General features: G+C 42.7%; 1 protein-coding gene across 2 annotated transcripts; it reads right to left on the bottom strand.

Annotated features, from left to right (window-relative positions):
• Window positions 1–1,567: 1,567 nt before the first annotated feature.
• rc3h2 (ring finger and CCCH-type domains 2) lies at window positions 1,568–27,163 on the bottom strand. 2 transcript variants are annotated; one of them, XM_053411371.1, is made up of 20 exons: window positions 26,588–27,163; window positions 18,477–18,807; window positions 18,027–18,144; window positions 17,574–17,807; window positions 16,773–16,948; window positions 15,128–15,328; window positions 14,909–15,041; window positions 13,548–13,666; window positions 12,190–12,302; window positions 11,491–11,811; window positions 11,025–11,224; window positions 10,560–10,870; window positions 10,153–10,299; window positions 8,837–8,974; window positions 7,539–7,703; window positions 7,177–7,447; window positions 6,834–6,918; window positions 5,732–5,942; window positions 5,455–5,618; window positions 1,568–5,348 (listed from the first exon to the last, which is right to left on the bottom strand). In XM_053411371.1, the coding sequence occupies exons 2-20, from the start codon at window positions 18,705–18,707 to the stop codon at window positions 5,219–5,221; spliced, it is 3,468 nt and encodes a 1,155-aa protein (XP_053267346.1). In that variant the 5' UTR covers window positions 18,708–18,807; window positions 26,588–27,163; the 3' UTR covers window positions 1,568–5,218. The 2 variants fall into 2 exon arrangements, with proteins under 2 accessions (XP_053267346.1, XP_053267347.1); XM_053411372.1 differs by having other exon boundaries at window positions 10,560–10,867.
• Window positions 27,164–27,493: the final 330 nt, after the last annotated feature.

Raw genomic sequence — 27,493 nt, 5'->3', positions numbered from 1 at the left:
TCCTGTTTTTATATTTAATTAATTTAAATTGACATAGTGTAAGATATTTTTCAATTAACAGGAGAAATCATGCCAGATTTAAGAGTTCTATATATTGCCGGAATGAAGAAAGGAAAGAGATTTTTCACAGGAAACTAAGCGGTTTAAGAAGATCGACAAATTATCGTGTGTGTGTCTGTGTCAGTCTATATTGCTTTGACACACACTTCAGAGAAAATATTTTCTACATTATTACATATATTTGACAGCCTTACTTAAAAGGTACTTTTGTATTTTGGGATTTTAGATACTGGATGATTTAACATGCTTTAAAAACCTATTGTTAGAGAATAACCTTGTCTTCTGACGCCTTACAAGAATCAGTCTGCTTGTTTCAATGTGATGTCCTGAGGCTGCCCCCTGCTGGCTGCTGGGTTCCTCTGCTGCGCTTGCTTGGTTTGTGCAGCTTGTGATTAGCTAAAGTTGTCCATAAAAGAAAATCTTTAATATCCTTCAAGGGCAATTAGATGAACAACCAGCAAACAGTGCACGACAATAAATAAAAACCTCCTCATTTTGGCAGCATAGTAGGGACATTTGCTGATGTCACCACCCGTGTCTCCGTGGACAGGCAAGCCAGCATCTAAAACATCCTCCTGCCAGGCTCCCTGTGTGAGCAGTCAGGCGGCGGCTCGCACAGAATTTGCGCTTCCGCCTCAGGTGTGTCCCTGACGTACACCCTGCGGTGATAGACTGCGGTTAGAGTCAATGATGAATCAAAAAAAGATTCAATTATCAGGTGCACAATTCAGAAAGCACCGCAAAGTAATGGAGGAGAAGAAAGAACAATTAAGACGTAAGAATCACCCCGATTGTGGACATCATTAATGTTTATTTGTGTCGACATGACATGCTATCAGTACAGGACTATTCCTTTTTTTTAATTATATATTTTTATTGTTTTTTATAGCTTACAAATTTGTCTGCCTGTGTGTGCATCTGTTTGCAGTCAAAAAGTTCTTGGGGATGCATGACAGTTTGCGTCTGTATGTTTGGGGGCGCCAATTTGAAATCTCGCCTAGGGCGCCAACATTGCCAGGGCCTGCCCTGGGACCAGGTAACAAAATTGTACAATTTATTTATCAAACAGTTTTGAATATTTAAAGAAACACACAAACTCAAACAGCTATTTAAGTGTAAATGCACTTCTGAAGTACAGTTTACAGTTAAAGTGATTATGGAGAGTTATCACGCAGGAGCCACTTACACAAAAATAATTCCAATGTGATTTGGGGGGTTTTAACGCCCCTCTTTTGTTTTCCTGATCAGATTTAATTCTGCACATGACACAATGAGAGAGACACCTTCATCATCTCCCTGACCAGGAAATCCAAGAGCCCTGAGAAAACGTGGTCATGCAGAATAAAGTTGATGTGTGACGCAGCCTCTGTCCTTAACATCACTTGCTGACAGAGGTTTTGTGTCTCTGCAGTTAGTCACTTTGTCTGGAGTCAAGTCCTCACAGTGACCTTCCACAGGCACAAGAGGACACAGAGATTCACAAATGATGACAAGAGCCAAACAGGCGTTATTTGTTCTTGGTTTATTGTAGCATGCAAATTTCCCTGTGCCAAAAATCCTGCTTTTTGTAAATCCAATCTCTCAGTGCAACAGAGAAGCAGAGCGCTGCTCGGCCAAGCTGTCTGTATACGTCAGTGTCATACAAGTGAACGAGCCAGAAAACGCACAGAAGAATCAGTCAGTCAAACGATACTCAAACACTTTCATCAAGCGTCAATAACATGTACAGAAAATCTTCACCACCATAGGTTCGACCTACTCCAGTCCTGCGTTACCGAACAGTTAAGTAAAAGGGAAACCTTTCACAATGTGATATTTCCATGGAAATAAATGGAATACATAACAGTATTATTCATTGTGGGGACATTTTAGATATGCTGTCTCTTTAAGGATCTTTATTCTCCTCATTCTGAAACATTACACAGCTGCCCCAATGACTTAAACATTTAAATATAGATGATTATCACAGGTTGTATAAATGATCGTCTATACTATTTAAGTCCATCTAATGATGGTGCCAGACTGTATACAATGACAGATGTGTACCATCTCTTAATAGTTCATATACAGGTCAATCGAACAATAGATTCGCAAATAAAATGTCTAATACAGACATGAATAGTCAGAAAACATCAGTTCATCATAAGTTTCACGATCAACAAACAAGCTTTTTTACTTTTTCTCCATATAATATAGATTGATGAGACACCTTCTCGTCTAATACAAAATGTCATCGTTTTTTTCTTTTTAGCAAATTCTCAATATCCAAAACAAATAAGCAAAGACTTTGAATATACAAATAAAGGAAAGAAAAAAATTACCACAACAACAACCAAATGTGGTGCAATAATCATAGTAATAACAATATAATCTCTATTAAACAATACTTCAGTTTCAACGAGTAAAATGCCGCAAGCAAACTTCAGCACTTGACGTGGCCACACAGTGGGCATGTGCAGAATTCTTACAGCGCTGGGTGTGTTGTATCACAACTACAGAATCATCAGTACTCATCCGCCATCACAAGAGGGACTATATCGCATGCATGAGGCTGGATGCAGGAAAGTGGGGGGGGCAGAGTGCACCTGTTGGCAGTGATGAGGTGGAGATCAGTGCAATGCAGTTTTAGCCACTACAGCAGGAAACACTGAGTATCACCAGTACTCACAATACTGTTCTCTTTACGTACAGCAGTGCCCGGCCCTTTCCCATGAGAGCAAGTATAGCCAAGCCAATATTGATACTAAGAGGCAAAAGCAAACACTGGCAAACAATATTATCAGCGGTAACACTTTGACTCATTTATGCCTCGGGGGGGGCAAAATGATCCGCCGCTAAACACCACCACTGAATATTTAAAGTGATGACTATAAGAGACCAAAAGCCAAACTACCATCTGACCAACTGAAGTCTTCCCTGAGCGACTCGCACAGACGAGGATGTGGCCTCCTCTAATGGAGACAAATCGGAACTGCGAGAGGAGTGTCAATCATTCTTCAGCTCGACTCAGCACCCCCCCCCCCCCACACCTCCTCGCCGCAGCCGGGCAATATGAAAAGCAACAGGAGAGATTGCAGGGATTGATTGTACTGTACTTTACTGTACATAACATGGCACTTACATGACCTCAAAGGGGAAATTGTAAACAGATGCAGAGCGACAGTTTAGCTGAGGTTTATCTTTGTGGATTGGAGCGGCTGAATCCCCGCGGCAGCTCTCGCCTTTGTGTGGTCAGAAATGAACAGGACAAAAAAAGCCTCATCACATCAAGTCAGACTGGATCGTTCAGTCCCGTTATTCCCTTTCTTCACCCGCTTGTCTCAGCAGTCGGGCGGGAGCTAAGACAGAAGCCTTCCACCATAGGTCCCAAAACCTTTCCTCAGATGTACAGCCATTCTGCCATCCTCTAAAACTGGATTTAAGATCTTAACTTGAAGGGCTTGGCTTCTCATGATGAACATTTTGAGACGGTACGGAAGCTGAGGTCAGAGGAAAATCGAAGAGGGATCGTGAAAGATACAGAGATTTGTTTCTAGACAAATCTCATAAGATTTAGAAGAGGTGGAAACAAAGTCAGTGGAGTCTCCAGTCCCGTGAATCCAGTATATAAATATATAAGATGGGCTAATGCAACAAGACGCCTCATATTTATAAAAAAAAGGGGAGCGAGGCAAGGCTGGTCTGTATGGAAATCACACAACGTTACTGTGAACTAGACTTTGGTGGTTTAAGGTGCACATCAAATGAGAAACTTGACGAACGACAGTAACAAAGATCGGACAACTTCACAGAAGTTAGCAACGCCTCAAACAAAACAAAACAAAAGCTTTAACCCCAAGAAGAAGCGCTAAATGAAATGGCGTCCCTCACTTTGCGTTCGGTTTGAAAAATATTACACCCTCCTCTGAATATTTGAAGTGTGTAAATGTTATGGGACCTAAATCGCTTCGGGCAAATAGAAATGTGACGTCCAGTGGTCAGTTTCTGAGATCACGCCTCTGACAGGAGAATATGAAGAGCCCAATGTTGAGTTTTATACAACACCAGGGACAGGAAGGCCACTGTATTGCATGTATTTGTGTGCATGAAGGAGTGAGCACACATGTATTATATGTGTGCGAGAGAGAGAGATTGACTGTGAGTTAATGTGGCGTGCAGAGAAATCGACTAAATTAGACAAAATGCAGCTACATCAAAACAAGAATTGCTTTGTGTTCTTTAGTGACGCAAAACAAGAGCGAACTAAGGGAATATGTTGAGGGTTAATAATAAATAAGGGGTATAAAAAACTAAAAACAATATCTTTACTTTGTTGCTCCCTCGTGACTTTCACCGATCAAGGATCATTAACAAATTCTCTTTATGACTGTGTCGTTGTGCTCTGTGATCTCGTGACAGTCGAGGGAATTCGGAAGGTCAACATTTATAAGATCATATGACTCACAAAAGACAGAGGCTCGTTTCACTGTCGCCACACTGGAAACTTCTGTTGTGGGCAAATTTTCGTTCTATTTTATAGGAGCGTTTGAGCGGCCTGTCCAGTTTTTGTTCTCAGTGTTATTGCGCTTATCTCTCTTTTTCAGGAAATACTTATGTAAATGTTACGCAGCAACACAACAGAGCCTTCAAACTAAACCAGCGTCCTACACAAATTCATTAACATGTTATGAGACACGGAGAAAAATGTGTTACATGTCCATGAGGCCACAAAAAGGGATGAATAATGCCAGGTTTGGATAATATTTTGCTTGGATAATTATCAGGGGTTTGATTATAAACCAGTGTTTTAGCAAAGAAATCCTAAAGTAAAATGAAAAAGTGGTCTTAAGAAACGTCCACATGTCCACAACAAACTGGATAATGTGTAAACCTCTGATCGTGGACCTTACAAAGCGTTAACAGTGATTTCACTAAATTCTCTGTGGTAAATACACTAGTAAAAATGACCACTTAGCAGACAGGACAGTGGATTTTTTTCTGGAGCCTCGCGGGCCTGTCACACACTGCCCAGCTGTATCTGTCAGGTTTTATTTAGGCATATGATTTACATATATGAAGGCTGGAATTCAATGGAACTGCCATCCAACAGGATCTGTTTGTGTGCTGGCAGCTCAGCGCCAAACATAGTACGTGTCCCACTGTCTGACTTTGTGTCCCTTTAGCTTCCATTCAGCAGCATCTCTGTGCCGGGCGTGGACGTGTCCCCCAGTCGAGGGGGACCGGTCCGCAGCACCAGCTTGCCGACGCCAAGACCCCTCGAGACCAACCTGCCGGGAGACAGAGACTTTCTGGGAAACAGGCAGAGAGGAAGGAAAGTCAGAGGGAACAGAGTGAAAACCTCTCTGTACACTTCCAGCTCGAAACATTACACCAGTGTTTGCCATGGTTATTCACCTGAAGGCCATCTTTTTCAGTAGATGAGCATCCATCTTCTCTGTCAGAGAACTCTCTGTTCGGGGGTGTTCCTTCACAGGGGATGAGCGGAGGGGAGAGGAGCAGGGAGGCGGCAGGAGGTGGGAAGCATCCTGAGACGGAGAATGAATCAGGTCTAAAGACTCCTGGAAGAAAAGATGATAGGAAAAAGAAAGATGAGAAAGAGGTTTTGGTTGTACACAAATTGGAATATGTTCACAATCCCAAATCCCTGAAGATACATCCCATCCCCACCAACCTGAGACCTTCTCTCCGGGGGGTCTGAATCCTCCATGTCCAGAGCGCACAGCTCCAGCTCGATGTCTCGGCCCGGGTCCGGCTCGCTCTCGGCTCGCTCCCGGTCCTGGCTGTAGACGGCGTGATGCGCCTGCAGAGTACAGGTCACGATTCTCTCTCCACTGCTAATGGACGTCCGCCGGCCGTGAAGCTCCGATGCACAAAGCTGCTCGCTGAAAACACGCAAACAGACAAACGGAATAATTCTAATTCTAAATAAGTGTAAAGAAAGTGGCAGAAAATGCAGTTTCAACATGAAGAGGGAAAAAAAACAACCTGATTAAACAACATGGTTATGATGCCGCGTAGTCATATAAAAATGTGTCACTAAAATAAAACAATATTAACAACAATGCTGGTTTAAATCAATGTCAGTACAAGTTGAAAACATGTTAACAGTCACGAGGGGCCAGATCTGTGCAGAGGGCTTTCCTCACTCCCTGTCCTGGCTCCTCAGTGTGTTTTCACCAAGCAGCCAGCAGCTCTATTTTTAGTCTGACCACTGAGAGGAAATGACTGCTGCACAATGAGACAGAGGAGGGGAGAGAGAGGAGGAGGAAGAGCTACTGGGCCAAAAACAATTAGATATTAAGTCCTGTACGTGCCTCCTCATAGTCAATAATATGTGGTACAGAGTTGATTTTAATATTCATTATTAGTTTGTATGATTCCCCACTGTCCAGCAATAAATAAGACATTTAGCAATATAAGCTGCTACGAAAGGATATAAAAACTAAGCCAAGGACACACGATTCTCGAGTTCTTATCGTTGAAATATAACATATAGTGATTTATTTGTCATAATAAATTGTCCTAAATAGTGGACACGAAAACCAATTCAACATAAATGTACAGCCGACCCCTTTAACAAAATAATTTGAAGATATCAGAAAATATGCAGCAGTTTGAAATGCACCACAATTTAATAGATTCTTCCCAGACCCAGGTCCAAGTTCAATGGAAATGGGTTCAGTAGTTTTTGGGTAATCCTGCTAAGAAGTAAATAAACCAACAAACACACAGGGAATATGAACCTTTTTGGCGAAGGTAAAAATGTGTGGTACCTTTCGAGGAAACTGGAGTGGCTGGAAGAATCTGATCCTCTGGAGCCCCACCTGTAGTCACTGTGATCCATGTGTTGGTTATAATCTGTGAGAGACGGAGGAAGAAGTATCCCAGTAAGGATATATAAATATAACGTGTGAATGTATTATGTTAACATGATGAAATACAGTGTACAACTTTTATACAGTTGAAAAACAAAACAAAAAATACGTTATTTTGTTATTATGATGAAAGATAAACTATAAAAGGCAACAATACATTCCAGACACCTACACTTTTATTGTTAGAATTGATTTTAGAGATGATCTACTGTCTTCTCTCTTTGCTTTCCCCCTTGTGTACCTTTAAAGTTGATGGGTGTGGTGCTGGAGCTTCTCTGGCAGGCCGTGGCTTGAACCGGGTCGGTGGTGTGGAAGCCCGTGCGTGACGCCCTGGATATGGCCCCCCACTTGGAGATGATGGGCCCCTCACTGAAGGGAATGATGGGGTCCTCATCTTTTAAGCGCCGGTAGTGATCCAACGAATGAAGCCACCGCTTCCCGACACTACTGCTGCTGCCGCCGCCACCACCACCACCACCACCGCTGCCTCTGCCTCCGTTAGCCTCCAACTCCTGCATGAGAAAAACATGGAGGCTGTTACTAAGAGTGCACGTGTATACATACAGTGATGCTAAAGCAGTGGGTGAGTTTGAAGAGTCTCACCGGGTGCTCCGAGCAGGAGTGAGCTGAGCTGTGCGTCAGTGTCTCAGGCTCAAAGGGACTGAGGCAGGGGCCGATGGTGCCACAGGACCATGGGGAGTAGTGGGCTAAGCTTTCCTCGCCTCTGAACCGGCACCCGGCGCACTGGCCTCCGCTGCTCTCCAAATGCTAAAAGAGGGAGAGGGAGAGAGAGAGAGAGAGAGAGAGAGAGAGAGAGAGAGAGAGAGAGAGAGAGAGAGAGAGAGAGAGAGATTTATAAATGACCAGGAGACATATTACTCTACTTGCTATTACTTGCTTCCTCTGTCTTGAAGTCTTTTTATTTATTTATAACAATATTGAACTTGCACATATTTCACCTTTCTGTACGGACTCATGCTCTAGATTTTGTATATCCTACAAGGGATGGTTCACTGGTTTCTGATCATATTTCGTATTTCACTTGGAAAACACTTGAAAAGGTCTATATGAATGAAATGGATTATTTTTTATCATTATTATTGATTGTTTGTGTTGCTAAATCTAGACTCACCGGCCAAAAGATCACAGCGATTTGTGGATGTCATTTACTAACAGGGCAGATGTTAACACCAGGTTTAAATAGGTTGCCTATAAGCATGAATATGCACAATGTTAGCAGTAAATAAATGAGTAAATACGTTTGCTATAAGTTTAGAGAAAGTTTATGCTAATTTGGATTCATACTGTCACTGCTGGTGCTGACATGCTGCCACTTTGCTGACATCATAACATGGAAAAGAAACTGTCTATTTACTGATGGTTTATTTGTTTGTTTGTTCAAACATCAAACTGCGACAGGTAAACAATCACTCAAAATGTCCTCGTGCTTTGAGTAATGACAGCCTCATCTTGAAAGTTGTTATACTCAGAAAAACACATCTGACTTTGTGTTAAACAAAGCTTTGCTCAGCTGAAAGCCTGAGTCACTGCTTTTAGAGTCGCTCCTCTCGCTTTCTCCCATCCTCTCTCTCACTCACACACCCCCCCCCCCCCCGCCCCCACACACATGCCTGCACGCCACCACTGTGCATTGCTATGATACCTTCCTCCACAGTTGCTAGGCAACTATCTTCCACCTAAATAGCATTAGACACAGCAGAAGAGCAAGCTTTAGGGATAGGAAATTAATGCGACAAATTTAAGAAATGGTAAAAGGCATAAGAAATGAATCGCGCTTGTTAATAACGTGGTCATGGTGGAATTTAAATCTTATCGTCGTGACTATGAAACCTCTCGACGATGCTGCGTGTGTTTGCGTGGGTGTGTGTGTTGCGCTCTACCTCAGTTCCAAAGTCGATGGTGAAGATGGGGGAGGACTGGGAGGGTCTGTTGGTGTTGTGATGGTGGTGATGGTGCGCCCACTGTTCCTGCTTCCTCCTGAACAGATCCTCGTAGCCCAGAGGAACACGACTGTAATCCTGACAAAGGACAAGAGAGAGACAGTGAGGGAGAGAAAAGAGAACTGATCATTACATCATCATATTAATAATCTATTCTTATGATTGATAATGATTCCATCTGGTTTTAAGTTGTTTAGGTTTAGACCACAGACTGTTTATAAAGATGGACGACATGTCTCCACTTCCCTCCACTTTCAAGACACGAAGCCCAAATATCCTGGATACAAACGCCACCATTTTGCACATTTGAGTCAGTCTTAGCTGTCAATCATAATTATTTTCCCTCTTTTTGTATCGCATCAAATAACTAATCAAAACCAAACCAATCTGTTATACAACACTTTGTAAATCTCCATGAAATATTGTTTCATGATGCATTTTTATTTTTATCTTAAATACATCATATTTTCAGTAGAAGCTTTTCAATAATGGGTTGTTTATATATTATATTAAATTATACTAATTATATAATAACAACATTGTCCTTTTTTAATTTTGAGCAATCAGTGCACATAAATTAAATACTTCAACTGTGTTGTTAGTCTCTATATCACAGTGTTGGTAAATGATACTTCTTTATTGTTATAGTAGTAGCCATACTTGTGTTGCGATAAGGCGATAGGAGAAGTGAGCGGGGGAAGCAGAGACATATTTGGGATGAGGAGTGGGAGGACTACAGAGGAGGATGAAGCTACATACTGCAGCTCTGTGGCTGGCAGGAAAGGTAGAGGTGAGAAGATGTGGGCGTAAAAGAGAGAAAATGAAGTAAAATGAAATGATGCTGAAACAAATGCAGCAATAAATGTGTTCAGTGCAACACAGACCTGCGTCAATTAAAACAGAGTTAACACAGATGGCATTACTGGATATACTGGATGTTAGCCAATCACGACATTTAGAAATCAAACCCATTATGTTTTTAATTACTGTTTGTTCTGAGAGGATTGTCTCTATTATAATATGCCCACGTCAATAATTAATATATATTGTTTTTCAAACCATACGCTGAAAATAGAAGCTGTGTTGACACTGCTTCAGTCAACGTTGGAATAAACGTCACTGAAACAAGTAGGAGAAGCTGGAGCAACGTGTGTTTTCAACTAAATCAGGTATGATGTGTGTTAGTATCTGAAAAAACTAAATTCCTTTTGCCAGTCAGAGGTGAGTATTGGCGATGGTGCATTATATTCACTCACCCTGTGTAGCCCTGTGCGGTGGTCCCCTCCAGAGCAGTAGTTGCTGTCCAATGAGTTGAATCTCTCCCTGAGTGGAGGCTGGTAGACGGAGGAATGCAGCACCTCTGGAGGCAGCGAGTTACTCCTGGCGTCCTCTCGGTGGTACAGCTGCAATGGCAGTTTCCGAAGTTAGACAATAATCTGTCATTTTATCTGTCCCCTAAATATAACAGATATTTCATCAAGAGCCGTGAATTATTCTAGGGAAATTGATCCGGAACCACAACTAAATGTTATAGGGTTCTTCCCTAACCCACATCACATCCTCCCACTAAGTTTCACGATAAAAAGTCCAGTAGTTTCTGGGTAATACAGCTAACTAACAAACAAACCACCCAACAAACCAAACCTTCCAGGCGGAGGCTCACCTGAGGCCTCCACACTCGTCTGCTGTCATAGAGCGGAGCATATACCCCATGAGCAGGAGCCAGAGGCCCGTACTGGGGCTGCCCCGGGTGGGGATGGAAGGTGGGACCCATCCGATCTCTGGGGGGGTGTGGTGGGTACCCCGAGGAAGAGGAGGAGGGTGGGTGAGGCGTTTGAGAGTCACTGTGGTAGGAAGTCGGTGGAGGTCCCATGGAGGGCGGCAGAGGGGATTCTGGGACATTGGACGACCTGAGGAAGCGAGCCATGCAGGGTTTGTGAGGATGATGAAGAGTAGATGGGTAGTAAGAACCTGCTGGATAGGAGGAGGAGGAGGAGGAGGAGGAGGAGGAGGAGGAGGAGGAGGAGGAGGAAGAGGAAACAACAAGAAGAAGAACATTTATTTGCATTTTGCCACAACAAGGATTCAGACTTTTAAATTCAAACTCCTATTGGAAAACTCGACTCACAGTTTTGTTGATAATGGGCCGCGTCATAAGCAGAGTGGGGCTCCTGGTAGTACAGCTCTGTGGCCTGGGAAGGATGTGGCGCACGCAGCATGAACTGACCGTGTTTGGGTATCGGAGCGCCGCCGTCACACCGCGGGACCGGGGTCAGGGGAGATGATGCTGAGTGGCCGACTGGAGTCCTGGGAGGAGAGATGGACTTCCTAGGGGACAGAATGTCAATGAAAAGACAAAGAATGAACACAATCGAACTTGGTTATAACAAAAGTCAGACAATAAATGATTGTGAAGAATAATTTCTCTCCAAAATCATTTACAAATACCCTGCGTGCACAAAACCACACATTATGTGACCTGTAAATGATATATCATATTTTTAGTTCTAGTAATAATATTGGGTTGCTCATGGGTTATATGCCAACAATAGGAGACATACAAGCATTATTAAATACCTAAAGAAAAATCTTACTGTTCGGTTGCACCCGACGTGGTTCTGTTGGTACCAGGCAGCCCGTTGCACCCGTTCGCCCCACTGGTTCCATTTGGCACCACCCTCTTCATTTCCTCGATAATGTCAGCCCCTCTAGTGATAAACTGCGAGTTAGTCAGGCCGGGAACACCGTCTGTCAGGGTAGTTGCATTGTCCCCTGTGCCTTTGAGCCCCTCTACCACTGCCGCCGACACGTCCTCGTGGAGGCTGCCCTCCATCGTGAAGGTTTTACCCATAACCCCCGGCGACAACGGAAATGCACGGCCCACGCTGTTGCTCTTCTTGTTCCTCAGTCTAAATCTGTGGAGAGGAGGAAGGATAATCAGTACAATGGGGAGGGATTAGCACTGATAACATTGTGTGTCTGTGTGTGTGTTTGTGCTTGTGTGTGTGTGTGTGTATGTGTCTAGCCTTATTATCGCAGTATTATTGCCACAGTGGGCCTCTTGTAAATAGATACATGAGCAGATTAATACAAATTTAATTAAAACAGAGGCTGGGGGAGGCTGTGTACTACTAGTACATAAAAGAATAACAACATAAAATAACACAATTAGACCACCAGACGTCTGTCCAAAATGATATTAGTAATGTTATTTAAAGTAATTTTTTATCGAATTATAGAGTTATTTATCTTGATTACAGTGAAAACTGTAGTGTTTCTTAGGGCTCACTCACTTCTCCAGTTCGTCCTGTGTGTGCGCAAATGTACAGTTGGTTCCTCGGGGACAGCCGCCCTGCTGACGGAGGTCCCGGCACATGCTGGTCTTATACTTGCTGTTGGCTTGAGGCTGCAGAACACAGATACAATATATTAAGGGTAAAAGTCCTGCACACCAAGTCTGTGTAGATTGAGTACGTTATATACATACAAGGATAGTTTCATCTTCCACCACGTGTGTCAACGTGACTGACACAAAGTGAGGTTATATTTTTAAATGGTTTTTGAATGTGTGATTTGTGATATTATACTAAAATATAAAAGCAGTGTAAAGTTTGCTTAGTGTGTACACATTGGTCTTTGGCAAATTGTATCCATGGTGATTCCACCATCTATTTGCAGATCGTGACAACTCATTACAGTTGATCCCGAAAAGGTCGAAATCATAAAATGTCATGACTGTTGAAGTCAAACAAATGTCAGGGACACTGTGCCAGGAAAAATAAATTATGTCGAGGCCCAAAAACAGGGACGGACGGACAAAAAAAGAGATGCAGAGAAACATCCTAAAGAGACTTAAATGAATCAATGTTGTGGTACGCTCCCAATAGAGAACAAATTTAGTATTCATGGCAGCGCTGCATTTCCAAAGCACCAAAGTAAAGCATCAAAAGAAGCTCAGAACACAAACCCCTGATTATTCAGAAAGCATCATCGTGTGTTCACCCACCTTCCAGCTTATTTTCTGGCATGGTGAAAAATAAGATACGCCTTTATAATGGAAAACACAGAGGTGGATATGCAAACTGGTATTTTTGGTTTCATCCATCAATGACCTGAAGACTCTCCTCTAGAGGATAAGTAGCTCAGGATTTCAAGACAGCACGTCGAGGATGATAGATAGAAATGAATGATCCTCTGCATGTATTTGATCTGATCAGAGAACATCTTTCTGAAAGTAGCTGGTACTAACACACAGGCTGGCCCAGGCTCTTATAGTGCCAGTTAGAGACCAGTTTCAGTCTTCACAGATGCATTATCTCCAAATTGTTAAGAGTTATTTTTATGCTGCGGGATCATTTAAATAATTGATGGTAATTTAGCCGGGCACACAGCGATTACTGCGACCCATTAACTGCTTGTGGCTTGAAATAATTCCGTGTCCTCTTAAGTATCTGAGACGATCCAGCCTGGAGGAACATAGTGTGCTGCCGCACCCTGAACAACTTATCTTTCATTATAACGGCCCTCCACAGTGTCTGGATGAAGCAGCAGCCCCACTCCTCCTCCTAGGATCGTCCATCTTGACTATCCTCCACTTTTTCACCTTGCAAATATCTGACTCTTACGATCTCATCTCATTGGGTCAGCATACCTGCGGCGTGTCGTGGCTCTTCTTGCTGAAGTTCTGTATGAATTCCACCAGTCCGTGAACCACCAACTTCACAGCCAACATCACGCTTTCCAGCTCCTCCCATGATGGTGCTGGGGCGTCTGCACACACATCAACAAACAATCTGTTTAGTGCAGCTTCTTATCACGAGGTCTCAGTGGTGTACCCTGGATCAAAAGGACAGGCAAGTATATAAAGTAAAGATTAGGGCTAACGTAATTTGATGCGCCACCATCTCTTTCCTTTGACGTCATTTGGTGCCAGATACATGTGTTCGGCTAATCGCAAGTCTCAGCTGTCAATCATGAACTTTCATGCTGTGTTTATTGCATGAAATAACAAATTAAAACCAAACTGAATGGAAAAAATACACGTGATTATATATCAAATTGATAAGAACTACCTCAAATAACAGAAACCTCCTCTTGAAAGTGACTTTTAAGTTAGGTCAATGTCCTACATGGATGAGGTGGGAGCTACACTTCAGCCAGCCACCAGGTGGCAACCAAGATGATTTTGGTTCACTTAGGAGTAGCTGTCTACATTTATATATATAAACCAGTCTACGAGGCTGACGTTTCACTAACAACGTACTCAATGTTAAGTAGGTGCAAAGTTTGAGTTGAACATCTTAGCTTAGCATGCTAGCAGGCTATATCAATCAAAATTAGGTATAGATGATCGGATGGTTTGCTATTAGTTTCTTAGGTATATAATCATGAACTGAACAAATGGCCAAATGAAAACTTTTAACTGATGATTGGACGACATGAAAAGGAAACTTAAAGACTTTAATTAAAGTCTAGGGGAAATATTCCAATTCTTCCAATAGGAAACATGGATGTCTGCTAAAAATGTTGGGATATTGACAACACCCACGAGACTTGTGTGGCAAAACATGCTCAACGTGTTGAGGTGGCAAAGAACATCTGCAGGGACGGAGTGAACAATAGAGACAGAAGACTGACAAATGACCTTTTCTGTGCTAATGCACATGATTCAACAATGAGACAGAATGAAACAGTCCAGTGCTTTGATGATGCAACAAGCACCAGGCTGCTTCATGACTGTATAAGAGCAGAGTTTGGCAGGGAACCCCAGAATACGCCTGTGAGCGCCATGAAAACTCACACACATCAAACACCCTGCTTGATGCTTTGATAATTGAACGTGTGACACTCAGATGAATCCCCGGTTGTAATCATGTGTTTTGTTCGCGCTAATTGCAGTTTTCATGTGAGTGCCAACGCTCGTCTGTTTTCTTCACATCTCAATCTCATTATTCTTTGGAACTGGACGAATCCCTTTGTTCTGAGAGAGTGTGGGAAAACAAAGTGAGGTACCTGGATTGTGGTCTATGTCGGCCAGCAGCTCGAGGTGCTGTCTAAGGCTCGTGAGGTTGGCCGGGTCTCCTGTCCTCTGCAGGACGATCGTCAGCTCCTGGACGCTCTTTGCAAACGACTCTGGAGACTGCAGCTGGAGCACGAGATAGACATTTGAAATTCAATCAGGGAATTCATCGATGAACAATGCCCACACTTGCACCAGTGAAACAGGCGTACCTTGTCAATGATGGACTGCATGTGAGACTTGTGGACCAGGTCTCCGTACAGCAGAGACGACCACTGCTCCGGTGAGATCCGCAGGCCCGCCTCCATGGCGATGTGGACGATCTGGGCATCGTGCTCCCGCCTGAGGGCCTCGTATGTGCGAAACTCCTCCTTCAGCTGCATCAGTGAAGAGTCCTCATCACGCTTAGTCACCTTACAGGGACGAGTGGACAGACGGCGCAGGGGGAGAGAACAGTCAAAATCTCACATCACCACAAACACTCACTCTGGTGTGTGTTATAAAAACATCAACAATTTAGTTAAGTGCAGGCTGATCATTTTACATTTGGACTTCTTCAGTTACTGTGATAAGTACAGCAACTTTGAACACAAAGTTTGCCCTCAGGCCCATATAAGTGTGACATTTAAGAGTTTTTTGAGAATAAAGTTGTAATATTACAAGAATAAAGTCCTAAAATTAATAAAAGATTGTGCAAGAAACTGCGTCTTGAAGAAATACACTTTAAATGACGCCTTTATTAATGTAATATTATGAATTTTTCAAATTAATTTGTGACTTAATTCCTGTAATATTAAGATTCTTTTCTAACTTAAATTAGGAGTTACAGCTTCCTTGACAAAATCTCATACTTATGGTTTGATTAATACGGCCCTAATACTCCCTTCTAATTGTATGGTGACAGTATTTTTGTTTGGTTAATCTTACAATGCTTCCTGAGTGGTACTTGGGTTTTTCCAATGAACATATCAGTTTGTTTTTTTCCGCCATCTGTCAGTGTTTGGTGTCTTCAGACTTACAAACTCAAATTCAGATCAGATAAAGGGATCTTGCCCTTCTCAGAATCTGCCCTATGAGCAATCATCATAAGACACCAGCACACTTAACCCGTGTTTGGAAATCAATCAAACAGAATCACATTTCACGATTACTCAAGCTGCTGCTCGGTCGAGTCTCCTGCTCTTTCAGCTATCGTCCTCTGTATCTCTGCACTGTCTGTCTCTGTCCATCAGGGCGGGGCAAGGCAAATATAGACCGCTGTTACATCACGAGCAGATAGCTGACATTTCTGACCTACCAGCAATGTCTGTCATCAGATAACAGGCACAGAAATACACACACAGACACACACAAGATACATCCACAGAGCCCATATCCGTAATACAAGTATGACTTCTGAACTTTTAGATGTTAGGGACAACATTACTTTAATGTCATGTTAATCTGGAGAACAATCCACAGTTGAGACTGTTTTCCAAAGCTCACTCAGACACTTTGACTAGTTCATGTGTAAACTGTTAAACTTTGTTCATTCTAGTTTGGTTGTTTATTTCAGGGAAACTACTGCACCTACAGCTGACAAGCGATTGCATTAAAAAAACATAAATTTGAGGCTTTTTCTCTGTGGCAAGACATGTGGTGGTGAATGAGGATCTATTTAAACACTCTTCTCTTAATCAGGTCATTTATTATGGTTTGGGTTCTTGGGACATCAGCAAATTAAGGTTCCTGACATGAGCTTCTTGTTTTTCTTGACTGGAGCTGTTAACACTGCAATAATGCACCTCTTGTTTGTGCAGACATTTGTGGGTCTGTTGTGTATCCATGATGTGTGTGTGTATGCTCATTCCACAGTACCTTGAAGCACGAGGCCCTGTAGAGCAGCTGCACCACGTGGCCTATGCTGGTTTTGGAGGCCTGGGGGAACCGAGCCTCGAGCTTCTGGACGACAAACAAAACCAGCACCTTCCTGGACAGAGCTGAGCCGTCCTCCAGAGCCAGTAAAACCAGCTTCAGTGCATCTTCTTGCATCGCTGATGAGGAGGAGTTAGAGGGATGATGTAAGGACAGAAGGTGGTGGGCGGAAGTAAGACAGAGACAAAGGAAAAGAAGAGGGAGCCATGGAGAGGGAATCAGATAAAACATATTCAGCACAAACATGTTCGCTCACAGGTGTCGATAGATCTGCATGGCGACACTCCAAACAGTGCATATTTCACTTTGTTCCACTTATCAAACAATACTGTGATGCTAGGTGTCCTCAGACATTTCAATGAACCCATTCTGTGATCATGATGAGAAACAAGTTTCCCAGTCAGAATCTGCCCTATGAGTAATCATCACAGGACACCGAGTACCAGCACCAGCCGTCAGATTGATTCTACCCCGGTGATTTAAACAATCAGAAGTTTTGGACATGAGCCCAGTTGACTGAAACACTTCCAATGAAATCCAGCGGGCTGCATTTCATGACTCACTGACTGAATATCAAATCATCAAATCTGATATCATCCATTCTAAAATAAAGCTTGGAAAATTCTCACAACAGCCTTCATTACATTTTAAGTTAACTGATGGTTTTGAAGTTTTGTACTGTTACATGTATAACCCTGCATCACGTATATCTAAAGCAGGACAGTGATTGTCACCCACACTCACCAGGTCCCAGGAACTGACATCCCCGCGCCCGCACCGCCGCCCAGAGGTTGGCAGAGAGCTGCTGGGGGTTCTGGTGCTGCAGGATGAGCTCGGTCACGGTTCGCTCCCCCAGCGACCGGCCTGCCCGCACCGCCCGCACACGGCCCTCCTCCTCCACCAGCTGGCAGTTCACCAGGGTCACCAGCTTCCTCTGCATGGGCCGACTGAGCACACTCGGACTCAGGGTCGCGACACCTGCAGCGGGTGACAAACAATAAAAGAGTTTGCCTGTGGAGTTTCATCTCGATGAAGAACTAACACTTCCCTCCAGTACCATGAAAGAGCAGAGGAGTTCATTGACATTAGAAGTGTGAAAAGCACAAATGTCAAGTTACTCTGGCAAACTCAACTGCAGCACTAAATACAAAGAGTCTGATTCACTTTCACAACCATCCACACACAAACACATTCTACCTTTTGCTCCGCTGATAGGTTTCAGGTAGAGAGCCAGCTCTTCTACACACACCCTGCAGACCTCATAGTTCTCCACCTCTGCTGCGCTGCTCAGGCTCACCGGCTGCATATCAGGGATCTAAGAGTCACAGATACAAAAGAGTTTGAGTTTGATCTTATTGTGATTGTCTCAGTATTTTTGTTTGGTTAATCTTACGATGCTTCCTGAGTGGTACTTGGGTTTTTCCAATGAACATAGCCGATTGTTTTTTTCCGCCATCTGTCAGTGTTTAGTGTCTTCAGACTTACAAACTCAAATTCAGATCAGATAAAGGGATCTTGCCCTTCTCAGAATCTGCCCTATGAGCAATCATCATAAGACACCAGCACACTTAACTCCGTGTTTGGAAATCAATCAAACAGAATCTCATTTACCCTCGTGCAGCCCCGCCCTCATCCTCCCCGACTCACCTGAGCTCCGACCAGCTGCAGCAGGGCACAGTTGACCGGCAGCAGGTCAATGTCGGTGCTGATTGGCGTCTGGTCGAATGGGCAGGCTTTGCGGTGCAGTTTGTGCAGGCAGGTCTTGCACACCGTGTGGGAGCAGCCCAGGCTGATGGGCTGGTGGCCGCTGCTGTCGAACTCATTGTAGCAGATGGGACAGGACAGGAACTCTGTCCACTGGGCTGCCTGCACCGGCATCCTGTCACCACACCACCGGGGGAGGCGCCGTCGAGCTCAGGGGCAACACATTTCAACTGAGCCCCGACAACAGCTCCTGCTCGCTGACGGCCACAGGCCACTGTGAGGAGAAGCCCATAATGACTCATTGTAAAGAATCAAATGATTTAAAGTAAAACACTGTTTTAATGATAGAAAATTTGTCTTCATATGTTGAAAATACTGTAGATTAATAAATATAATGAAATATGACTAAATGTAAATAACTAACTCATCGTTTTAGCACAAAATGGCAAAACAAACTATTTTGCATGTACTTGCAGTAACACAATCTCAAAAGCAACTACAGTAAAAATGAAAATCCTTTTGTACCTCGTAAAACAAACACACAAAGACGCAGCATGCCACAGTAATCAATATCCTCGGCGCCCAACAAAAAAATTAGCAGCAGCAACATTATGACTTTTTCCGAGTCCTATCAAGAGTAATAAGCATTTAGCAAAGTACACAAGCAGCGCTCAGTCTCTGCCGTCATAAAAGTCATAACAGTCATAAATCTATTTCATCTAACGTGGGCAATAAAAGTGTTTTCGATCTCTCTCTCTCAAACACAACCCACATTGTATTAACGGCAGCACATGAGGGCTATTTTGGGGAATTATTTTTACACATCATAATGTATAGGCTATATATAGTATAATCCAAACTGTTTGGGATCAGTCATTGAATTCATCGAATTAGTGTTGCTCGACTGAATAGTAATAGGTTCACTGATGACTAAGACACTGCTATTCATTCGCTAATTTTAGCTTCCACACTTGTTCTAGAAAGAAGGAAAGCCTATAAAATACATGACAAATAGGACAGTGATATTCTAAAATTGTAGTTAATAAATTACAGTTGACTAACATTTTTGAAAATAAAGGTTCAAGATTGAGTATTTTAGTCATATAGCATTGTGTCGTATCGTACTTTCATACATATTAATAACCATTGTACAGAGGTTTTATTCACACAGACAGTATCTGCAGGTTGAGAAAGATTTGCTTGAATAATACAAACATCCTGTGTGTGTCAGGGGGAAATTTAAACATTCCCATTCTGTGTGGTCACAGTTTACCAGACTGACCTTGGTTCAATGCTCCATGATACAGACTAATTACAATAAATGTATACGACACAACATCAGTAAGAAAATATTAAGTTTCCATAAGGATGGAAAACAATTATTGATCATGTAATGTGCACTGCACTGCATGTATTAAACTTTGTACTTTTCATATCAGGACAAAGGCCACCTCTTACATAACAATACTTAACAAAAGTGTATTTTGATATTCTGATATTCTTCTTCTGACCTCCTGCGTGCTATTCACCACATCATCCCATTAGCCAGGGGAAGGATCTGACATGAATACATGAATACATGCAAACAGGAAAACAGAGCTATCTTCTTTTAACTCAAATATGCCAAGTGTTTTTGAACATGGCCTTCAGACAGAGAGCACCTGTTGCTGTTATGCACTGATACATCTGTTCACACCGCTCACCAAAAAGAACAGCTGGAGCCTAACGGAGCAAACACATAACACGATCCATTCAAATGGGTGAGAGATGGACACACAAACACACACACACACACACACAGATAAAGAGACTACATGAATTTCAAAATATTTTGCAACGAGTGTTTTTGATACTGAGAGGCTGTGCCACATGTATTGTCTACATGTGCACAAAACCTGCACTATTTACAAAAATGTATGCATATTAATTTGTTAGTTATTTAAAAAAGTTAATTCTGTGGTGGAAGAAGTACTTGTGAAAATAAGTAGCCAAAGTATCACAATAACTGTTCAACTAGAGTAAGTCAGTAAAATACAGATACTCGCTAATACATGTAGTGGAGTAAAATAAAAAATAAAAAATCTACTCTAATAAAGGACAACAATTAAGTGAATGTACTACAAAGTAAAAGTACTTGTATAGGCTATTCCCTAGAGTAAAGGCCAGCAACATAATTATGGCTGAGTCCAGAACCAGTTCCCCTCTTGTTTACTTCTAACAATATTGAAAACAAAATGAGGAAAATGTAGTGGAGTAGAAAGTACAGATATTTGCTGATGCATGTAGTCGTGTAAAAGTGAAAATAAATCCACTCAAGTAAAGTACAGATTCATCAAAAAGAGCTCAAGTACAGTAACGTAGTGCATGTGCTTGGTCACAACCCACCAAAATATTTATTTGATCTATTTACTATTTATTTAATTATGGAAAGTGTATGGAAATATATAAACAGTAAATAAGACTCCCCCTAAGTTTTCTAGGAATTAAATATTAACCGATATATATTTATAGCCAGGCGTCAGTTTTTTACGCACCTTCCAAACCAGAGGCAGCACGCGGTGCCCGCCTGTCCTCCTTTGTCTCCAGGACAGTTCCAGTCTGTCCTCGAGGCTCATGTTTCCTTCTGCAAGGAGCCCAAACGTCAAGGAGCAGCAGCAGCACACAGAGTCCTGACACTGACTGACTGAGCCACCATATGAGGACGAGGACAAGGTGGGGGGGCGGGGTTGGTGAGTTCAACTGTTCACTGTCATTCACTTGCTGCAGTCACGTTGACAGACACCTGTTTCTGCTCTGTGCAACTGCCACATCCTGCTAAACACAGTCCCTGCCTGGCACAACTCAAAGTTCCTGATGTGCCAAGCCCCTGTCTGTCTTTGCCTGTGGTGGAGGAAGTACTCAAACATTTAACTTCCATAAAAGTACAAATAAATACACAAAAATGTACTTATTTAAATATTAAATCACCAAATTGACTTTTCTACTTGATTAAAAGTAAGTACTTGGTTTTAAATATTCTTTAATTATTAACAGTGCTTGCAGAGTAAAGCCTTTTTCCAAATGCATCGTTCTCCAACATCATTATAACTGAGTCTCAGCCTCTTCTGAACTCATGTGTCTGCTGCTGCTCCAGCAGGCAGGGTCTAATGGTACCTGCCTGCTCTGATGGATCAGTGGATCAATTCGCTGCTTGTTACCGATATATACATGTCAATATAAAAACCATGTAAACATGCAATGCCATGCTTTGTAACAATTGAGTATAAAGTATAGATATTTAGTAATGATGGAATACAAGTAAAAAGTATCCGTAAAAATAGTAAAGTTAAGTAGAGTACAAATACATGAAGCATGTACTGTACACTAGCAGAGTATATGTACTATAAAGTACTTTAGTGAAGTATAGATACTGGAAAAATCTACTTCAGTACAAAAAAAGTAATGGCACTTTGTTACGTCTGACCACTGCTCACACACAAGCACAACCCCCCCTTTTCTACAATGCCCCAAAACAGCTAGATTAATAATATAGAAAAATACCTCACATGACAAATGGATCACTTGAAGCATCCATACGCGCACACACACACACATAAACACACGCACACACACATGCACACACACGCACACACACACGCACACACACAAAAGCCCCCACAGTCATGTATAAGTCTAGTCTTGTGACAGGGAGAGGTGGGTGTGTTGTATTGTTAGTAAAGACCTCAACTTCCTCATCAGGCACCTCTTCCTCGCGGAACATTTTAAAACGAGGAAATCAACCTGTTGTCTCTCACACTTGTTTGTGCTTTCAGTTTATCAAGAGTCAACAGGAATATGTGTACTTTAAAACAAGCTCCAGCACATTATACGTCTGTGTATTTGATATATATAAGATATGCATGAAATGGATAAATATTCAGATCTTAGGGGGCTTTTGGGGGGGGGGGGTATTGACCTGTCGAGCCGCTCACTCAGAGGAGCGGAGGATGATAAGTACATTGTGTCTTTACAGCCAACAGTTGGCGAGCTATCATCTGGCTCAGGACAGTGAGTCCTCACTTGGCTCCCTCTATGTGGGGGAGGGCATCTGGAGTTTTCTCTGGCTCGTCACAGACAGAGAGAGAAAGAAGTTATTTTGGAGGGGTATATTTTCTCTCCTGAATCTTAAGGTATTCAATATTTTTAACATTTTAGCAGGTAGAATGATTCTGGCATAGCTGGGAAAAAAGGCAATGTTGTGTTTACATGATGCTTTTAGCAATTAGCCTACCAGAGCTCTCCCAAAATATAGTGACGCATTGTGCACAACTCAAGTTTTGCCACAAATATAAAAAAAATTTAAGTGACAATGCAATATTTGCTCTCGGCCACTCTTGGGCTCCCCCTACAGGATGGATGCGTAACACCGTCGTAAATACAGAGTCGTCGTAGCATTTGTAACGATGTGTCTTGAAACACAGGTTAGAACAGCAGCTAACAAGCTAAAAGTAGCCTATGGAGTTATCCATGTCTGGTGTGTCAAATCCAATCCGATTTTTGGCTAACCAGCTAAACCTCTATTGAAGCATTTAACTGGTTTCTGATGATAAACTAGCGAGTCAACAACCTCACTTCTAGCATTCCAACGTCAGGCAAGCATAACAGCACAAGACAAAGCAAACGAGCAGAGGTTATGATTTACTAACCACCACGCCAGGTCGGCATCTGTCCTGTATCCTTTTGCCTCTTTTATTTGTCTTTTAGACGCTAAAGGTTACAGGTCATATGTCTTTTAGATTGGCAAAGTGGTTGTCTCTTATGGCTGGTCGCTAAGTTAGCTTTTTTTCAATTCAGGTGACGCATCCTTGACAGGCTACATTTGTGGACCATTTATGTCACAGCGCCTCGACTACACTGTCCCAAGTCAAAGGCTCCTCCAAATGCAGCCGACAAACGTGACCTTCCACCCCTAGCTGTTATTTCAAGGTATAATATAATTAGGGCCCAAGCACCGAAAGGTGAGAGGCCCTATTGAAATTGTAAGGATTTTTATTATTATTATTATTATTATTTCCCTTCGGGGGGCTTTTTCAGGGTCTAGTTTAAACTGTTTCTTGTTAAACTGAAGGAAGGGATGAGGAAGAAGGAAGAAGGAAGCGAAATGCAGCAGTCAGTGAATAGGAGGCTTATCATGATGGTACACACCCACTAGTTGTGAAGGATTAGGTTATAGTTGAAATGAGGGCTAAGGCTAGGCATGTGGTAATGACAGATGGATGTGGTTGTTACAGCCTCCTCATGCCTAATGTGTGAGTTGCTTTCTCCACACAAACCTCAGGCATCAGTTACTGATTGTGCTGTGCCATGGCATCTAAATGTCACTTTGCAAGTCTTTAGAGTCCCTGTAAACCCTGTTGACTGAGGTGGCACAGTTACCTCTATTACATACCCCAGTATCTGCACAGAGACACATCAGGGACGACAGCGCCACTTTAACCAGCCTACAAAGAACAAGACTGACGTGTCTGTGTGGATTGACCAGTGGATTGTTACACCAGTTTACACAAAATTATAATCTTACTGAGCTGTTTGCCGAGTTTGACAAAGTAACATGATATATTAGCTTTGACAGTTATAGGTCTGAAGCCTTCCCATGGCCTCAAGGTCTGGATGCAACATCTCTGGGAGGATTACGATAAATGGAGAGCATTCACAAAGTGCTATTCTGACGGACAAAGCGCTTTACGCTACAGGTCCTATTCACAAATACATATTCATACAACACCTGTTCACACTCACGCACAGAGCAATGGCGCATCATCATGGGCAGTTTCGGATTTCCAGGCCGAAGGAGCCAGTAATCGAACTGTCTACCCTTTGCCTAGTTGGTGACTTGCTCTACCTCCAGGGTAATGAAGAACTTTTTTGTATCTTTATCCAAACTTTTTTACACCGTCTTTACCGCCAATCTCCAACAAAAATCTCCCCAAAAAAGGCCAGAAAATATCAAAACTAATATAAATAACAGAGATAACAGATCATGTCACCCCAGGAACATTGCTTCTACAGGAACACAAAGAGAAAATAAATGGATGTGTGGACATACAACTCACACACACACAACACCACAGAAAATTAGTTGATGTAACATGAGCTCCCAAATTCTCGGCTCCTTTTCACCGTCACCGAGACCCCAGAATTAGAACATTCCATGAAACAAGAGTGTGTGGGTGGACCAGGTATTACTCGTGTTGTGGGGACCTAAACTTGTTTACACACTCACATTATGGGGACTCGTCTTCCTTACGGGGACATAAACAAGTTCCCATTGTGCATTTATTTAACTCTAAGGTGAAGACATGTTTGAATGTGAGGCTAAAGGCGGTAGACAGCAGGCCTGGGGCACCGAAATTAAAAATGAATATAAATCACAAAAACCTCTCAACCATTTACAGTGTTTCTGTTTATCATCAGAAAACACCAAAGAGAGAAATCATTCTCATCTAAGACTTAAAATATCTAAGACAGTAACACTACTGTACTTTACCCTCACTATGAAATATGAGCCACTTGAGGCAGTTTTGTTGTCTGAAGCTCACTTTGCTTCACTTTCATAAATGTGCTAATGACGTTTCAAGTCCCTCCGCAAATGTGTCCCACGCAGCCCCCTCAACAACATGAGCTACAGCCAGACTTTTCACATGCACTCAATTGTACAGCCTCCTGGGCAAAGCACAACACGGAAAATTCACACCCACCACATTGCCAAACAAAAACCACTGAAATACAACATTTTAAGTTAAAGAAAAAGCTACAATAAGGATTTGAATTGAGTCCTAAAATATGTTAAAATTGGAACAAATTAAATCAGGTTGTGTTTATAACAACAAAACCCTCAGAAGTTCATATATCTGTTGAAATAGGAATCTCCATATCTCAGCTGTAGAGTGAAAATGTTGTCCGTCACAGTAGCATTAATGATGAAGAGAAAGTTAAACTTTAACGTTGAGAAGTGATAAAGCTTGTAAAAGACTTTCAAAAAGCAAATTAATCAACACCACACGCCGACATTATCAATCATACACATCGTTCGTTTTTATGTGGTTTTACTGGTTTATAAGGTGACACAGTGGGTGGTTCCACTCTCATATTAAGGATGTGTTGTACAGGATTACTACAGTTGTTTCACGACTTGTTTTTGAGAGTACAGCAGGGGTATGTGGGTCTGTGTGATTACTTATTCATTAGGCCTGTCATCACAGCGTGTGGGGGTAGTGTCTGGATAGGAGGCAGGGCAGGCATGCAGCCCACAAGCTGCTGTATTATACAGCAAATACAATAAAGGCCTGTACTTCACTATTACAGGATTATTGTGTGTGTGTGTGTGTGTGTGTGTGTGTGTGTGTGTGTGTGTGTGTGTGTGTGTGTGTGTGTGTGTGTGTGTGTGTGTGTGTGTGTGTGTGTGAGTGTGTGTGTGTTTGTTTGTGTGTGTGTTTGTGTGCAGTAACCGGAGCTGTGCAGCCATCAGTTTATCACTGCCTTGGAAAATATTGTCAGAGTATCAGGTTGCTTGTACTTGCAAATCAGCAGGTTGTAGGTTATAGGTGATAACCTCCCACATGTACTTTAATTTTATGACACTGCTGCACCACCTGAGCTGAGAAGCAACATGCTGACAGCTAAGGAGATGTTCCTCTGTAGAAATCAGGTTTTTGCACAAATCCCTATCACCATGCATGGAATGCAACCAGACTCCACCATTATAATATTGCATTCAAGGTGCTTCAACTCTCTTTCTGGAGAACCCTGGTTTGCATTCGCAGCTGAACACGAGCTACAGGCCCCCAGTTTCAGTACAAGCTGTCTCTTTACGATATTCTACTCATGCAGCACCAGTTGCAGAAATTGGGGATGTTTGCAGTTCCCAGGTCTGATCATTTCTAACTGAACTGTAATTTCTCTAAGCGGTGGAAACCAAAAACAAGTGAGCATCCCCTAAAATGTCAAAAAGGCTTTACCCTTGTGAATGAGAGGATCAGGAGAAAGTAGTGCGCACCTCTGGATAAGTCACTTACCTCACGCACTACACTAGAGCACCAGAATAAACATATTCATCATCCACGGGAGCGCATCAAAATAAGAACAAGCGGCAAAAAGGAAAAAAATCTTCATCAGATGCTAAACATCCGCAGCAGCAGCAGCGGGCGCGCGGGCATCATCCTCGACGTTTGATGCATTTCGCAGAATTACGCACAGAGCACCGCTCGGTCCGGCTCTGGTCCTCTGCGCCCCTGTGCTACGTGACGGACGCGCTCAGGTACAGTGAGCAGCCACACACCCTCGCGTTGACGAACCGGAGCAGAGAGGAGATGCTGGTATCGCTCCGCCGGTGATGGTGCCTGAACTGCGCCTCAGCCTCAGCCTCAGCGCATGGCTGCACAGCCGGAGATCCTCCGCTGCTGGTGCGCGTTTACGCATCCTGCAAAAAATACTTCCTCAATCCTCCACCTTTTTTTTAAATTTATTTAATGGCAATAATACGATTAAATCCTTGAGCGTCAGAGGAGCGGCACTATTTTAATGTTGAGAGCAGGGATAAAAAAGATGTAAAGGGGCTAGCCGGAACAAGCCGCTTTTCGAGGCGTGGGCTGTCTGCGTTTAAAGGAACAGACCGAGAGGCGGCGGAGGAGGATGCGCTTCGACAAGTGCGCCTGTCAGGTATGGAGGAAGTTCACACACACGAACACGAAAACACACGAACACACGAACGCGTTCAGAGAAGTGGAGCAGAAGAGTAAAAGTGCCTCAGCCCAGTCTGTCCTCCACATCCCTGTTTACTCCAAATACTGGATGTGGGTTTGACCAGGCTTCAATTTCACACACAATACTTTGAGGTCATTTTAATAACAGTTATCAGTATAATAAATTATATCATTTAAAGTGATAATAACAATAATAATAGTCATAATAGCATCAGGAGA

This window comes from Pleuronectes platessa, chromosome 19 (assembly GCF_947347685.1).
Source record: "Pleuronectes platessa chromosome 19, fPlePla1.1, whole genome shotgun sequence".
Lineage (NCBI taxonomy): Eukaryota > Metazoa > Chordata > Actinopteri > Pleuronectiformes > Pleuronectidae > Pleuronectes > Pleuronectes platessa.
This window is presented reverse-complemented; position numbering and strand designations above follow the sequence as displayed.

Excerpts from the sequence above, each read along its gene's own strand:
- rc3h2 (XM_053411371.1), bottom strand. The coding sequence starts at position 18,707 with ATGCCGGTGCAGGCAGCCCAGTGGACAGAGTTCCTGTCCTGTCCCATC. Across the intron at positions 15,329-16,772 it reads ACAGGGCCTCGTGCTTCAAG|GTGACTAAGCGTGATGAGGA; the intron begins GTACTGTGGAAT and ends CGTCCCTGTAAG. Across the intron at positions 13,667-14,908 it reads CGACATAGACCACAATCCAG|ACGCCCCAGCACCATCATGG; the intron begins GTACCTCACTTT and ends ATGTGTGTGCAG.